General features: G+C 30.4%; 2 protein-coding genes across 3 annotated transcripts in view; one reads left to right on the forward strand and one right to left on the reverse strand.

Moving 5' to 3' along the window:
• LOC143085511 (neurobeachin-like) overlaps positions 1–16,598 on the reverse strand; it is a 239,768-nt gene that overhangs the window by 72,353 nt on the left and 150,817 nt on the right. The window lies entirely within an intron of this gene.
• Positions 10,056–11,927, forward strand: LOC143085508 (putative nucleotidyltransferase MAB21L1). The gene has a single exon (XM_076261886.1). It carries the CDS (start codon positions 10,294–10,296, stop codon positions 11,419–11,421), a length of 1,128 nt encoding a protein of 375 aa, XP_076118001.1. The 5' UTR covers positions 10,056–10,293; the 3' UTR covers positions 11,422–11,927.

Genomic DNA, 16,598 nt, shown 5'->3' on the forward strand with positions numbered 1-16,598 from the left:
AATACGGCAATTATTGGTAATATATAGGCCCGAACAATTTAGTGGGTGGCAGAACTGTCACCTATAAAGTGTTCATTTTCATTCGAAATTAAATATAAGTCAGTCCTTATTATGGTCAACCACCAGGTACTCATTGTTTGGTGGGGATGAATAAAAGGACGATTTTATATCTGATTTTGAAGATATGATTTGAAATTTTTTTCCTCAGGTAAATCAAAATAAAAAGTAAGCTAATAATAGGTTTTTACTGTTCATTTTATTACCATCTTTTTTTCTCTCTGAATTTATTTTTTATCAAAACAACATAAAAATTTAAGAATTAACACCATTTGAATTGTACAATCTATATGACGCATATTGGTTACATTGAAAAAAGGCCTCATTGTAACTTTTAAATTTTATAATTTGACACTTTTTAAAGTTCCATTCTCCAGTAGAAAGTTTGAAATTGCAAGGAGCAAAAACAAATAAGAAGCAGAGGAACACCGCAGCCACAAGACTCATATACCAACAGCAATACAAAAATTACTCAAAACACAGAAATGGAAGATTATACTGTAATGTTTAGTTGAACGAAAATTGTTCCATGATATTAAAGTCTAGGAAAATTCTGTTCAATGCAAAATTATCTGCCTATGGTTACAGTAATGGAAATTTGATTAGATTAACCCATTCCTATTAGATTATTCCGGTTAACTTGCCTTTTAAGGATAATTTTTAATGCATTTTCAAAGGAGAGTGGCACCGGTGTGTCAGTTCTAATTGTCTCTTGATGAGCCAAATATGATTATAAGAAATATCGTCCATGCAATATTGACAAGTACTGTAAATAAAGAAGGCAAATTAAATTTGGTTATATTTGATTTAAGAGTGATGCGTCTATACTACAGTTATATAAAACTATGATATTTAGAATATTTTGCGGTCTATTTTATAATTCAGACGTTTGTGAAAAATTGAACAAAATGTTGCATGATCATTGCCATTGCTCCGGGTTTTCCCCAATAGAATTAGTAACTAAGATATGTTGGGGAAGAAGACATGTGAAAATTCGAAAAAACTGTCGTTGGTTCAGATTATTTTTCCCCAGCAAAACGTATTAACGGGATATTTTTTCATATTTTTTATTATATTTTCATTCAAAACACGTAAAACATATGAAAATCAGCATATTAACTGTAAAATTGTGTAATTCTATTTTTTCTCTATCTTGTAGATTTCTTCTCTTTGTGTAAATATTCTGTTTACAAACAAATATGTTTACTAAAAGCTGACATAACGCATGGAGAGAGATATTCTTGTGCAGGTGCTAGTAAATCGACTCAAATTTAATGATATAGCATTAAATTGTTTGAAGTGGTTAAAAAGAAACGTTATCATCTTGTTGTATAGCAGGTCTTATTCTCCGGCAATACTGCTTATAACATTGCGGACACTTTAAGTTCAGTTTGAATATATACAGGGAGGACTTTTGAAAACCTTGAAACCGTCCACGTGAAATGTTCAATTTTATTCGTCAAGGAATAAGGAAAAGAAAATTGTGAATATGTCAGTTGGTATTCATTTCTTTCGGAGAACATACTATGAATGGAACATAAGTATGAGACGAGTCTTAGTTCAAAACACATATTTTCCGGCTTTGGTGTTACTGATGAGACTGCACAATCAATGTACATTTGTAGTGCTATTGGTTAATGTTATATGTATAACTTTTGTATTTAAAGTATATATCTGTTCGATTCATAAACATATTTTTATTGTTATCATTATTTTTATGCTTTTGTATTATCATTACTGTAATGTAATTGTTGGAATTCTGTTGATTACTGGACTCCGTATTTGCTGGATGGCTGTACAAAAAATAAATCAATCGACAAATAGCAATTCAATGCTGTCGTTGCATGAAGATATTTGTGGATATAATCACAGAAGAAACTAATAGTGGAAGTAAAGAATGGAGACATTTCTGCTTGCTCATTTTGTACAAAGTTAGTAATGCACAAAATGTTATTCTGTTACAATTAGTAGGAAACCATTCATGTTTGAAATGAAATCTTCGAAATAAAAACGTAATTTCTCTGTTGCAATGTCATTCTCATAGAATTTTGATTAAATGAACTTCGCTTTACTGACCATCTGTAAATGATTGTAGAAACATCGAATTAATGACAAAATAAGCTCTTCTAATCAAATTCAAACACTTAAATACATTTTACCAAAAATACAAATACCAGCATATTTTAGATTACCAGAACAAGCTGGCTTCAGTTAAGGGTACAAGCATTTGACTAATAAAACATAATTCAATAAAGAATCAAACGGCAAAATTACCATTTTTTCTATTTTGAAGTGATAATAAAATTGATTATAAGACACAAATCGAACACTGAAGAGTATAATAGAATTTTATCATTTCGAGCGCTAAAATTTGAAAAGGGGGCTGGAATATTTGTGATGAAACAATATCTATACTGTTTAATATTAATATTATAAAATATATAATAAATAGTACCAATGTTACTGCATCGATAAATATTAACTGCAATATATATATATACAATATTTGTAAAACAAAAAAGAAGAGGACTGTGATCCTTCAGAATTAGCGGGAAAAGTTTAAAATCTTTATATTCATTTCAAAATTCAAAATTATTCATACTTGATTCTAATACGAAAAATAATGCAGTATTTTTGTAAACATTAAAAGTTTATATTATACACCCTGTTTGTCGGACAGTATTTCCATTTTGTAGTATAACATTTTTCTTTTGGACCTATATATGATTAAACCAAAAATGATTGTTAGACATCAATTGTTTTGAGAATAAAATTAATGATATTATCAAAAGAAGGAACAGTTTTCGTGTTTCATTAACGCTCCTTCAATATCTGTTTTGACGGGATTTTTCTGAGTTAACAGTGATTTGTGATTTTGATTTATGTCTACCTTCCCTAAAAAGGTGTAAGCGACGGGTGAACATGGTTATTATGAAACGATACAAACTGGTCACCATTGATAACATCGATTAAGGGGTGTTAGTTGAAATCTTAACATCTAAATTTAATTAATAAGTTATATGTGGGTAAAAATATGATGTATATTGTCAAATTTGATGTATTGGTTTGAGTGACATGCCCTTTAGGTATTTAAGCCATGCCTTTCGTTGCATATCATATATTTGTAGTACCAAAGCCCTACGGCTGGACATTGCAGTCAACTTCTTGCAAATCTTGTTTAAAGTATGTTTACGATAATAAAAGTCCAGAAAAATATTGTTTTCAATGTGTTTAATTAGCATGATCTATGTCTGAAATGTTGACAGTTAGAACTTAACTGACCTTGTTATACAAAAACGGATGTTCAGAATAAATTTTATGTATATATGTGTATATTTTTTTAGAAAGACTAAATTGCTGTTTACAAATCTAATAAAACACAATTATATATATCTGAAGCAAAGTTTGTAAACACACAAAGCAATGTGATAAAATTATGAAGTTATTAGGCGCATTACATATCACGAGGTATCCAAGACTGCAGGAGTTTACTAGTGAAATGAATGCGTGAAAAACAATTCCTGCAAATGAAATGGTAATGCGCGCAAATTTAATAAAAACAGATTGCAAATTAAGCAATGTTTACGCGCAATTGTATAAGTAGTTTCCTAGAAGAAAATCAACTATAATGCATTATTTTCAATGTATTTGTGAGGCTTATATTCAATTTTTGAAAACTGAAAAAAGAGATTATCTTTCAAATGCAGAATTTTAACCAAAGTGATTTTTTGTCATCAACTATTTGCCAGACTATATTAATTGTTGAATTAATTCTTCATTTAAATGTCAAGATAAATTTTGTTAATTGTCATTTAATTTTATTTTGAAAATAATAAACGGTTGACATTTCTCACACTGAAGGATCGTTTTTCTTTTTATGAGCATGCATTCATTAACTTAAGCAGACGACAATCTTAACTGCATTATAAGCTCTCGTGCTCATTCGGAGGCAACCTGATATTCCGGGTATAACTACTGTCAGCACTTTAATGCTGTGACAGACACAATTTTCTGTAAGTGACCAGCATGCAACATTATTTAAGAAAATCGATATTCTTGAAGTTTAATTATTAATGACTAACAGAAAACGATATAAGACAATTATTTATCTGGGGAAGTTTATGATTTGCATCCATCAAGAATAACTATATGTCACCCAATTAGACGCTGCAACTGAAATTTGATGCCATTTTTCATTGCTTTTCTTTCGTGATTTTTTTCACTAGAGAATTTTGTACGTTTTACTGGAATAGTGGTAATTAAGTTTGCTATGATACACGACCATATTTATTCTTCTGGGACTTAATTTCTCTTCAGTTTCAGCCAACTTTTGGATTTACTTTGTTAACAATCTCCCATGCGCATAATAAATCGTTAAAACGTGTTTTGTAATTCAATTATTTCTATTTTGCCAGATGAAATTCCATAAATTGGAAAATTATAAATCATGCATTAAAGAAATATAATGAGCAAACAAAAGTACTGAACCCTTATATGTAGAATTGTCTGAAGTTATATCACCCCTAGTTTTTTGGTGGGTTTCGTGTTGTTTATTCTTTTGTTTTCTATGTTGTGTCGTGTGTGCTGTTGTTTGTTTGCCTTTTTCATTTTTAGCCATGGCGTTGTCAGTTGTTTTAGATTTATGAGTTTGACTGTCCCTTTGGTATCTTTCGTCCCTCTTTTATAGTACATTTGTTATTGCTATCATGGCTTCAGCCTTTTTTTTTTTTGTATAAGTTCATGACGTGACTGTCGGTATTAACTGATAGACCATTCTAGAATTATGCACACTGCCGCGAGTTAAGACCATAAGCGATTATCACAAGAAACATTAGTTCACCTTATACAAGTTTACTTTTGAATTTCATTGAGTCAGTCGATGAATTAGGAGTCCGATATTTTCCAATGTCTCCAATATTCTTTTTTGATCAGTTTGAAACACTTTAAATATACAAGCCGTGTGAAACATAAACCTGTGGCATTATTCAAATTAAGCTTATGTCCATTATAAAGTTATTTGATGTTATGTTCATAGGTCAGAGATCAAGGTCACATATGCCTTAATGCATGTAAATGTTACAAAACACACGAAGCCGACCGTGCGAGACCACGTGGGTTTAGTCAAGATAGTTACACACACAGTATAGTCGTAGAGCAAAGCTAGTATGTTGCACTAATCGTCATAACGAAAAATTGGAACAATATTTTACAATGGGTAAGAATGACGTTTCCTAAATATCAAGGTCAGAAGTTTAAGTTCAAGGTTATCTTATCGTTTTGGAAAAAAAACTTCGATGGAATATTTTGTTGTAGATACGGTATAAGCTTCATTTTATACTACAAAAATGAAGGGGATGTAATTATGTAAAGCATGTTTTATCAAAAGATATACAAACAAATTAGCACTCAGTGTTACAATTTCCGATAACTCATACTCTTATATAGTTATCTGTTTAAAATAATAATCCTAACGTAAGGTTTGACTCACTCACGTATATATTTATACACAACGCCCTCTCTCTCTCTCTCTCTCCCAATAATCATTTAGTGGTACAGCAAAATGAAAACAAAAACAAAAACATTGAAGTTTTGTTTTAATAATTCTTTTGTTTTTCACTAAATGGTAAATGGTTAGACATAAATTGACGAAAATGTTGGAAGTGTATATCAAGATTTACATATATTTATTTGCCTTACTTTTATACCGTTTTCTTTGACCTTTTTACGGGAAAAAAACCCAACAACATGCAAGTGTCATATACTAAATTTTCTTTTTTTTTAAAATGCTTACACGTTATCTGGTGTTTCTCGTTAAGAATTATATAAGAAGCTAACCCCAATCCCTCAGTCTTCTTCGGGTCGTTTATAGATGTAATTGCGCTTGTTTTCTATTCGTCTCTTTTTTTAAAAGATATTTGTAACGGAACTGCATGATAAAATATGAATTAATGATACCAGTAAATCTTATATATGTGAATGATTTATTTATATTATTCAAAATTTTAGACATATTTGCATTTTTCCAACAATTTTTTTTTTATCGACGTTGTTGTGCAATGTGCAATAGCCTATCTTGCATAGATTCTTCTGGCTGATCAAAGAGACTGGAATTTCAAAGATAATGATTATGTGAGTTGTGCGAGGTCATCATACACGAGAAAGGACATACTCAGACCATTTCCCACAGAAAGCTGTGACATTGAAAAGCGTTAAAAAACGGAATTGTGAATAAATTTTCTTTCTTCCATATGCTTCCTTCTAGATTTGCTTTTACTGTTTGTGAAATACTATTTAACCTATATACTGATTGTTATGGATTTGGTGCATAATATCATATTATATGTCAAGAAAGGTTTGATATATTATAATGTTTATAGTCTTTTAAAATCGAAATATATTTTCTCTGTTGGAACTTAAATACAGATACATACAAGGAAAATAAAGACGAAATGAATTAAAAAAGAATCAGTCTCATTTTATATACACGAAGTCTAAATTTTTAATTGGAATAACCGGACTATATGGGAACATTAAACTGAAGCCGATTGTCTTGCAACTTTTGTTTAATTATAAATCAAGTGGCAGAACTGCTATTATCTCTGAATCAGAGGTGTTATTTTCCAGTCAAGTAATTTTTTACTGCCACCAAGAGTACAATGAATCTCCCAGAACCAAATTATTAAGAAACAGAAAAATCAATGGAACCTTCGAAAAACGACCAATTTCTTCTTCAAAGGTCTAGCAGTTCAGGCTGCTCACTTGACAAGACAGATACTATAACATAATCCAGACACTCGAAATCAATAAAAAATTGGATATTAAACGGTTAATTGTTTCTCTATTTACACAACAAGTCAATGGCTGTATAATGTTGGGTAAATAAGGCGGTATCAGTCGCGTGCGCTAAGATACTTTAGATACAAGTTTCCGTGTTTAGATGACGTTAATTCATGCGAAAAATATGTCTGATCAACCGCATGATCATTAGCCTTCATTATTTGAAAGAAATCGTTTATATATATGTAAAGCTTCTTCAAAGCTAAAGTTTATTGATTACAAGAGTTTGACAATCATCCATCTGACGCTCTCATGTCTGTATGGACATTGGTCAGCCATATGCCTCCACTTGAAAAATAACTATGGATTTTGTTCTCTTCTTTTTATTGTTCAAAATCATTATACAAATCCATTTTTTTTTATATAAGTTAGATACTCAGGCAAGAAACTTTAATATTGAATTTCTCGATAACCGAAATTAAATCGTCGATAAAATAGCAGAATTTGTTCAAAACTAACTATAGACACACAGTTACTCTTCTTCAACTTATGAAATATTTAAATTTCCAATATTTTGTTCGAAGCACCAACTAGTGTTATGCCAAATATTTGTAGAAGTGATCGGTATTTTATTATTTTGTATTATTTGAATTTAAGAAATGATTAAAATTATTTTAATCACATTGAACCCATGGTATCATTTCCCAGGAAACACGAAATCGAGAAATACGTTTTGATCATATATATTTTTAAATAATGTTGAAATATTATACCAATAAGATGCATATGAATTGGGGACTATAAACAGTTATTTCTAAAATATTCATTTGTATATTTCTTCTGACGTAATTTGTATTTTGCTGTCCCGTACCGTTTTATTAATATATTTCTTGACTAATAGAAATATTTGTGTTTTGAAATACAATTCATTGTAGAATTTCTTGATGTTTTACGGTTCTTTGTTTCTTGGAATTTCCAAATAAAAATAATCGTCCCTCGACGCTTATAAGAATTACCAAAATTGATGGAAACATTTAACAAGTGATCTTTTGAATGTATATTATTTATCTGTAATTTGAGAATAAAAAAAAAACAATAAAAAAGATAGCCAATGCATTCCTCATTATAGCGGGGGGAATATCCAAATACATTTGCTGTGTACTTATTTATTTTCATCATCAATAATAAGCTCTTGGTGGTTAAAACATGTACTAACAAATTTGTATATAAGTATTCAAGCCGTAGTTTTACTTTAAAGATTTTGATTTTTTTCGCTTATATAGTCATAGATTTGTGCACATGTATATATAATGGCTCGAAAATGCCTTAGCGGATGGTCGTTGTTGATTTTTAAAATGTTAAACTCGATAGTTCCACTACACTGTTGACAATTGAATATCAACCCCTATCTTTAGTTTGAAAAGAAATCGGTTAGATCTAGAATAAATAGTCCGAAAAATATCGCCTGAATCCAAAGTGTGTCTCGCCACTAACAAGGTAAAAATAGATGTCAACAGTTTATCAATTTATATATCTAAAAATTCCGCCTATTAGAAGTTAATTATCTCAGCTGGCATATGGTCAGTTAGATTTCTTAACAGTGATAAGATGAAATTTTATTCAAATTTGGGACAGGTTTGAGTTTTCTTAACAATTCATCCTTATTATGAATAAACAAAGCATTAAATAATTTGTTTTTCTTAATTGATATCGATACGAAAAAAAAAACCGAAAGTCTTATCATTTGGAATCATTTTTTTTCTCTTTTTATTACGAATTAACAAAATTGCATACACGCAAATGTTCTGGGAAACAAACAGTCAAAACTTATTCAAAAACGTTCAACTGTGTAAAATATTTATTTGACTAGTTGAGATTATCAAACTTGACTTTCACTATGCAATATCTGTTATTAGGCAAGTCTGTGGTCGTAAATCCTGTTTTATTTATCATTGTATACAATTTGTCTACGATTTCCGCATATATTTGGTGTTGTTGGAAAAAGGAAAGTTTCTTTTTTTTTTTAAGTATTTTTGTAAAACTAAATTTGACATGAAATGAAGTGAAAACGAAAATGATAACATGACTGAACGTGAATTCCATATGCAAAAGGGGTAGTAATTCTTAAGATTAATATTAATAATATTAATATTATTGGGGATGCATGCACAACAAATGAGGTCATTTCAGGGTATAACACAACTACATCAAATTTTCGTCGTGTGACAATTAAATGATTGGCGACAAATTGATATTTTTCTTGGTAATATCACTAAGTATTATGGCTTAAATATGATGTTAAAAGCGATTTATTAGCAATAAACTTCATATAAATATTTGGCATTTCAATGACTTAGTGATGACATGGATGCGTTAGCTCGTGTAGCCTTTGGGTGTATGTATCACCGTTAAACAACATGTATCTCGAGCAACTTTTCAACAAAAATCTCCTCGGTACAAATATTGAAATAGAAATTATTGTAATATGAATAAAAACTCTACAAATTCACAATTAACAATTTAAGTAGTTTCTTTATACTTTGTTTCTAATCTTATACAAAATTTTAAAAAAAAGATTAATACTGAAGTAAAAATGTAAATTAAAAAAATACTTACAATTACGCCTGCTTTTTTATTATACAATATATTTGAAAATAAGAAAACTCATTTAATGATACAAGATACTTGTAATATATCGTCTGTTTATTGCACTTTTAACTAAAACAATTTTATTGTTTCTAGAATTCAAGATTGCCGCGTTTCCCATTTTTTGCACAAAAAGTCCTTTTTTTTTGTAAAAAGATTAGAAAGAAAACTATATGCTTTATCCTATTTATAATAAATATAAAATAACGCTTCACTAATAACTGAAATCACACATTTTTTATTTATTTATAATCATCGGTAACAATTAAGTAAACATTATTTTTTGTGTATTTAATAATTCGAGAATAAATTAAACTGTAAATAGGAAAAGTATACAGTTTATCAGATATCCCGCTAGGAATATTTGCTCTACCGAATGATGCGTGTATTATTTCTCGGCGGGTGTGCTCATCGGCTTGCGAAGATGATCTACAGTTGGTAGGCGGGGCTTATGAACACTAAGATATTCGCTATGACAAAAATGGTTGTAGGTTTGCCTATAGGCGGAGTAATAATTAATTTGTGCACTTTTATTGGTTCAAAAGACCAATGTTTACATTTTATTTACATTACTAATGATCGACAGAAACGGACTACTATATGTTTTATTTTCTTGCTGTCCAAATTATTTTAGCAACTAGCACCAAAAACAATTGTCATTCTTATCTTCTCGTGATCTTAGTTAGCTGTTGAAAGACCAAGATGGAATCTATACTGGAGTGTAAACTATAATTGAAAAAGACGTCATACTGGTGTGTGATGGAAGAGTAAAACACCACATACAGTGACAATTTTATATTTCTATTGTGTTTGATGAACGGATCACACCCGGATATGCTTCTGGAAGGTGGCTCACCAGACATGCTTGCAGCTCAGTCTAAAATCCTGTTCCAGTTGAATAAGTACTACAACGAACGAGTACAGTCACGACAGGGTGGCACGATGAAGACCATAAGAGAAGTCTGTAAAGTTGTGCAAGAGGTCTTGAAAGAGGTTGAAGTCCAGGAACCTAGATTTATTAGTTCTTTGAATGAAGCGAACGGAAGATTTGAAGGACTAGAAGTTGTGTCACCTACAGAATTTGAAGTTGTTCTTTACCTTAATCAAATGGGAGTATTCAACTTTGTAGACGACGGAACGATACCAGGATGTTCTGTTCTGAAACTGAGTGACGGTAGGAAAAGATCTATGTCATTATGGGTAGAATTTATAACAGCATCCGGTTACCTTTCTGCACGTAAAATAAGGTCACGATTTCAGACACTTGTAGCACAAGCAGTTGACAAATGTAGTTATAGAGACATTGTGAAAATGGTCGCAGACACAACGGAAGTGAAACTTCGAATCAAAGAAAGGTATGTCGTACAGGTAACACCAGCATTCCGCTGTGCAGGGATTTGGTGCCGCAGTGCTGCACATTGGCCAGTACCTCATATAGCATGGCCAAATCCAAATCTCGTGGCCGAAGTGAAAACAGAAGGATTTGATTTATTATCCAGAGAGAGTATATACATGAAAGATAAACAAAGCGCCGCAGAAGGGGATGCTTGGGTTTTGTCCTTCAAGTACGCCGAGGACCGACTGCTATACGGTGGATGTCGACGAAGATTATTAAGTACCCTAAAAACTCTCCGAGACAGACACTTAGATATACCGGGTCAGCCAATAACAACATATCATCTAAAAACATTAGTGCTGTACGAATGTGAGAAACATCCTCGTGAAATGGAATGGGATGACACTTGTCTAGGGGACAGGATAAATGGAATTCTACTCCAACTTATATCGTGTTTACAGAATCGCCGCTGTCCGCATTACTTCTTACCAAATGTAGACTTGTTCCGTGGAAAATCAACATCCGCAATGGACAATGCAGCCAAACAAGTATGGCGAATATTGCGAGAACTTCTAACAAATCCAAAAAGTTTGGAAAAATTGTGAAATGTCAAAATCGTTCTTAACTTTAATGGAATTCTATTTGTTTTGAAGAAAGTACATTCTGTAAAAGGAATGCATTCATGTCATCAATCAAAGCAGTGACAGTGCCAACATTTTGAGGTGAAATATCGGAAGTAAGCTTTCACTTGTGAGTAAATACATTGATGAAAGATGTCCGAATAATTTTCGTCTTGTGTTACCATCCCCTGGTAAGTGATCTGAGCTGCATCTGTTGCTTTATACCAAAGATAACTATGAGACATTTGATCTCATATATATGGCATTCAAGACATATTTAAAAGATTTAGTATGAAAAAAAACAGTGCGAAATTTCAAGTCAAAATAGTGCAATTCTTCAAATGGTTGAGGAAAAACTGATAATTTTTGTTTTGTGCTGATTGTCGTAAAAAAAATCTTGCATTATGGTATCTGTAGTGTAAATTATTGTTGATCAATATTATTGTTATGCTTTAAGATAAAAATTCCATAATAAATTAATTTATATTAAATTTTATTCTTTTTTTAAGATAGATTTCAAATTACATAAAAAAAAACTCGCATTCACTAAAAACAGGGGGACGAGTTGTTAATTTTACTGTCGGAGGAAACGTGGACTTTTTAAAATATTATTAAATGGAGAGATATAAAATTGTGGAATTCAAAACAAAGTATTATATGGTTGGTGTTTCCTAATTACCCATTTTTTTCGGTATCGGTACAATGTAGAAAAACATCATTCATGTAGCTAGTATAGGGATATTTCGAATTGTCAGATCTATTGTAGCAAAATTTAGAATCGCTAATGACAAAATATAAATACAACAATTCAATATTTATATTCGATTATTTAAGTGAGAAAACTATTTACAATAAATATTTACACTTTTTTTTAAATCAGACAATTTTGAAATGTTTGTTCGAGTAATGATTTTGCTTGAGGTCAAAGAAAATGAAAGCGTCATACATTTTGATTTTGTAATAGTCTAAAATAATTTACTATCAGGACACACAACATGTAAACAAAATTATAATGACATATTACATTGCATTTAAAAATGCAGTTTCTATAATTAAATATTTTCACCCTTTATAACGATTAATGACATCTATATAGCACACATTTATTTTGATAATTTTGGGTGCTGAAATGCTAAACTTACATTATCATTTCCTACATATCTTTGCTGTCTACGTCTTCATTGGCCGAATTTATATTAAGAACTTGACAAGTTGTGGTAAAACTTCATTTGTATGTTATAAATATTGGATATTCAGGGGTTCTACAGAAGCTTTTCAAAGGAACCATTTCACCAACAAATGCGATTTTATACTTTACCCGCAGAAAAACAAAAATAATATCTATATATTTTATATATGTCGTCGAGTGCTCGTTTCTCAAGAGGTTACTTTTTAATATATATAACCAGATATTCAATATTTTACATACATATAATTTTTTTGCTGACTTATATAATTTAAAAAAAAACAAAGGAATATTCCAAATTTTGTTTAAACAACAATATATTTATAATCTTGATTTTGTATATGTCTGATAAAGCGATGCATTGCAATGAACAATTGAAGTAAATAAACTAAGACTTGAGAACAAATTTTAAAAAGACAATTTGATATTTTTACAAAGAGATTAAATATTTCATAAATGATACATAATATGCGAGATTTTAAAGGAAGATTTTTACAAAGAAAAGACTAAAGAAATGATTTTTTTTCTTATTTTACTTTATGTTTTATATTAAAATTTTATTGTTTCACACGTCCTAAACTCCTTTTCATGACTATATTTGACACTGAAGTAACATATTTAATAACAATATCAAATGCTAAAAGTGAAGTTTATATGGAAAATTGACTCAAAAATCAAATATCTAGTTTTAATTTCTGTCTACACCAGCAGCAGACTGTTCTCGTTGTAGTTTTAAAATAAGTGAGGTCAGAGACTCCAAACTTTTAAAAACAATAATTTTTATAGGTCTGTCAAATGAAAAATGCAAGAAAGAATGAGTTTTAGGGTCAAACCCATAAATATCAATTTGCCACTGCAAACAATATGTATGTTATGTAACTAGAAAACATATTTCTTGCCTCTTTCATGATATTTATACACTCAACATGCGTTTGTTTGTGTAAATGTCAACTTCTGAGATTAGAAATTCCATCAACACTTCAGTGAACTACACTTGTTAGCAACCAGAGATCTGTCAGTGCTCGCCTCCAACCGATAAAAACCCACTTCTCATTACGTTAAAAGCACTGAGATGCCAAAAACAAAAATTCTCTTTAAAATTTTGATAGTAAATTTAAGTATGTTGCAGTTTTTTAACATCAGGAGATAATTGCATGTAAAAAAAAATGCTGCCATGGTTTTGTAGTACGAGATGAGGCGACTATCATGTTTAAATAAGATTTATTTGACACGGGAAATATTTTCAAAAAAAGTATTTTACTGTTAACAGTTAGATAATTGGAGAAAGGATGCATTAGGTTTTTTTTTGTAGTTTTATCGTGATAAGTGAATCTATAAAGTGACGTCACATTTTTTGTGATAATTTGCGAGAAAGCATCACTTTTTAGACATGATCATTGATGCATTTAATTAGACTTAAATGAAAATTAAATATAATATTAATAGATTTCTGGTAGACACGACAGCATATCTTCTTCATCGAAAAGTTTATCAAATTCTATGTATAACGATACGTTACAATGATTTTTTTAAAATGATGTAAAATTCAACAACCCTGAGTAATTTATCATTCAAATATACCACACACTTCGACGATTTATGCTAAACCATGACGACGATTAGCGTCTTGTGTTTGTCATGAAAAACCTCAAAAACACATAATAGTAAAAAGTCCTTATCATCATGGAAAATAAAATAGAAATAAAATTGAATAATTAGCCCCTGTTTATCATAAAAAAAACTTTATTGGTTGAACGGGAGAGTTAAATGCAGAATTTCGGATGCAGCGGAAAGAAAGTATCTAATTATGCAAGGGAGAGACTACTAATTTTTTCCTGTTTATAGCTATTTATCAGAAATTGGAGATTTACGACCAGGTTTTGAGGATCTTTTCTATTTAAGTGGAGCGATTTCTTATCATTTATAGTTTTTTTATAAACACATTTGATAGACTGTAATTTTGAAATAATTATACTCTATAAGCTTTGTATTAATGCAGATTATAGTTTACATGTCAAAGTTCAAACAGTGGTGAATGTTGATTTTTCTCAAGCTCTACAAACGACTTTATTTTCACAAATTACAGCTTTTATTAATTTTATTCTTTTTTCATCTTGATCCTTTTCTGTCAAATATATTAATTTATGAGTAGAGTCTTTCTTTTTGAACAATCTAAATTTGATTTTAACAGCTCTAAAACAACCCCGACGTCCGTGACTTTGCAGATCCATAATTAGTCTTTCTTTTATTATGCAATCAAATTAATACATTAAAAATTACACACCAAAAGTAATAGAAAGATTTACAACCAAAAATTAAATACTTTAAAACGAAAAATCATTGAATTTATTTTATATTATCGCCTTTCTTTATACTTTATCTATGCACATGCAGTGAACACATTGATCGAAAAACGGCGATAATGCATATTATACAGTTGTACAACTAGACACAGGCAATTACTTCTTATCAAATTTCATAATTAAAAGATTTATGTATGCATATTTTTAAAACAATAAAACAAAGCACTAAACAAACTGGATAAGCCTTAATATAGCTTTGTAGACGCTGATTGTATTTTAGTGCCATGGTACCCAGACTTACATTTTTTTAAGAATAATATGAATAACGTGGTAAAACATCCTGTGAATCCATTGTTTATTTTTACTAGTAATTCCTCAGTACAAAAATAATAGCGATAGATAAGCAGTTGGTAATGAATTAATGAAGCAATCGAACGTTAAACCAAAAAATAACTTATTTCTCTTTCCAAATACATGTTTGTGTTCACCCCCAAATAGACAAAAAGACGAAAAGAAGGAGAGAATCTGGGAGTCTTAAGATGTGTTTAGTCTTTTGTTATTGTAACAGTATCTGTGGCAAGTAGTTGGTAATAAAACAACCTGAAATCGAACCTTAATCAACTATAATCTAGTTAAATACATAGAAATACTATTTTCTCTTTCCAAACATTTTGTTTTGTTTTTCACTTCAAAACAGACAAGAAGACGAGAAAATAGAAAGAATCTGAAAATGTTTAGATGTGGTTGGTCTCCTGTTATTATAACAGTATTTAAGTCAAGCTGGCCTCAATCTGTACTAATCCACTGATAGACAGGCAAATTTGTTGGATATAATGTATCGGCATAAAAGAGAATTGTTGTTAAACAACATATGTGTTTGATTTTCTACGGATGAAGAACGGTATTTCACATAAATAAAGATAATTAGCACTAAGCGTGGATATAAAATTTAAAATGTTGTGTTGAAATCAGGCTTTCGACTACGATATAATTCTGCTTATCCTCAATTTTTCATCGTTTTATTGTTTCAATACAATGATTTTTCTAATATCTCGGTATTAAATTGAATATAAGGTGGTCTAAAGTCTACAATTCCAGAGTATAGCACTTTCTCCATTTCAGCACAGACAACAAAGAGAAAACACTGCCATGTTTTCCTAATTAAATTGAAACAAGGGAACAAAGACAAAATTAAAAAGTTTTTATTTCTACAGTTAGATATAAATTACATGGAAAATAGTACATTCTCATAGATATTGTGCCTAAACCTTGTTTCATCCAATCTTAACATGCATACACATTATGACTTGGATGGAGAGTTGTCTCATTGGCACTGATACCACATCTTCTTATATCTATTTACATGTTAGTTTTCGTTCATTAGTTCGTACATTGATTGATTGTATGGCGAACTAGAGTTGTAAATTTCTTTGTCATTTGGTCTCTTGTGGATATTTGTCCCATTGACAATCATTTTTTTAACCAAATATAAAAATAAGCAGATGTGGTATTATTGCCAATGAGACAAATCTCCTCAAGAGGCTAAATGACATAGAAATTCACAACGATTTGTCACCGTACGGCCTTCAACAATGAGCAAAAACTCCAACCACATAGTCAGCTATAAAAGGCTGTTTTATTTTGTCTGTTTGTTTTGTTCACGCATCGTTGTT

This window comes from Mytilus galloprovincialis, chromosome 8 (assembly GCF_965363235.1).
Source record: "Mytilus galloprovincialis chromosome 8, xbMytGall1.hap1.1, whole genome shotgun sequence".
Classification (NCBI taxonomy): Eukaryota; Metazoa; Mollusca; class Bivalvia; order Mytilida; family Mytilidae; genus Mytilus; species Mytilus galloprovincialis.

Excerpts from the sequence above, each read along its gene's own strand:
- LOC143085508 (XM_076261886.1), top strand. The coding sequence starts at position 10,294 with ATGAACGGATCACACCCGGATATGCTTCTGGAAGGTGGCTCACCAGAC.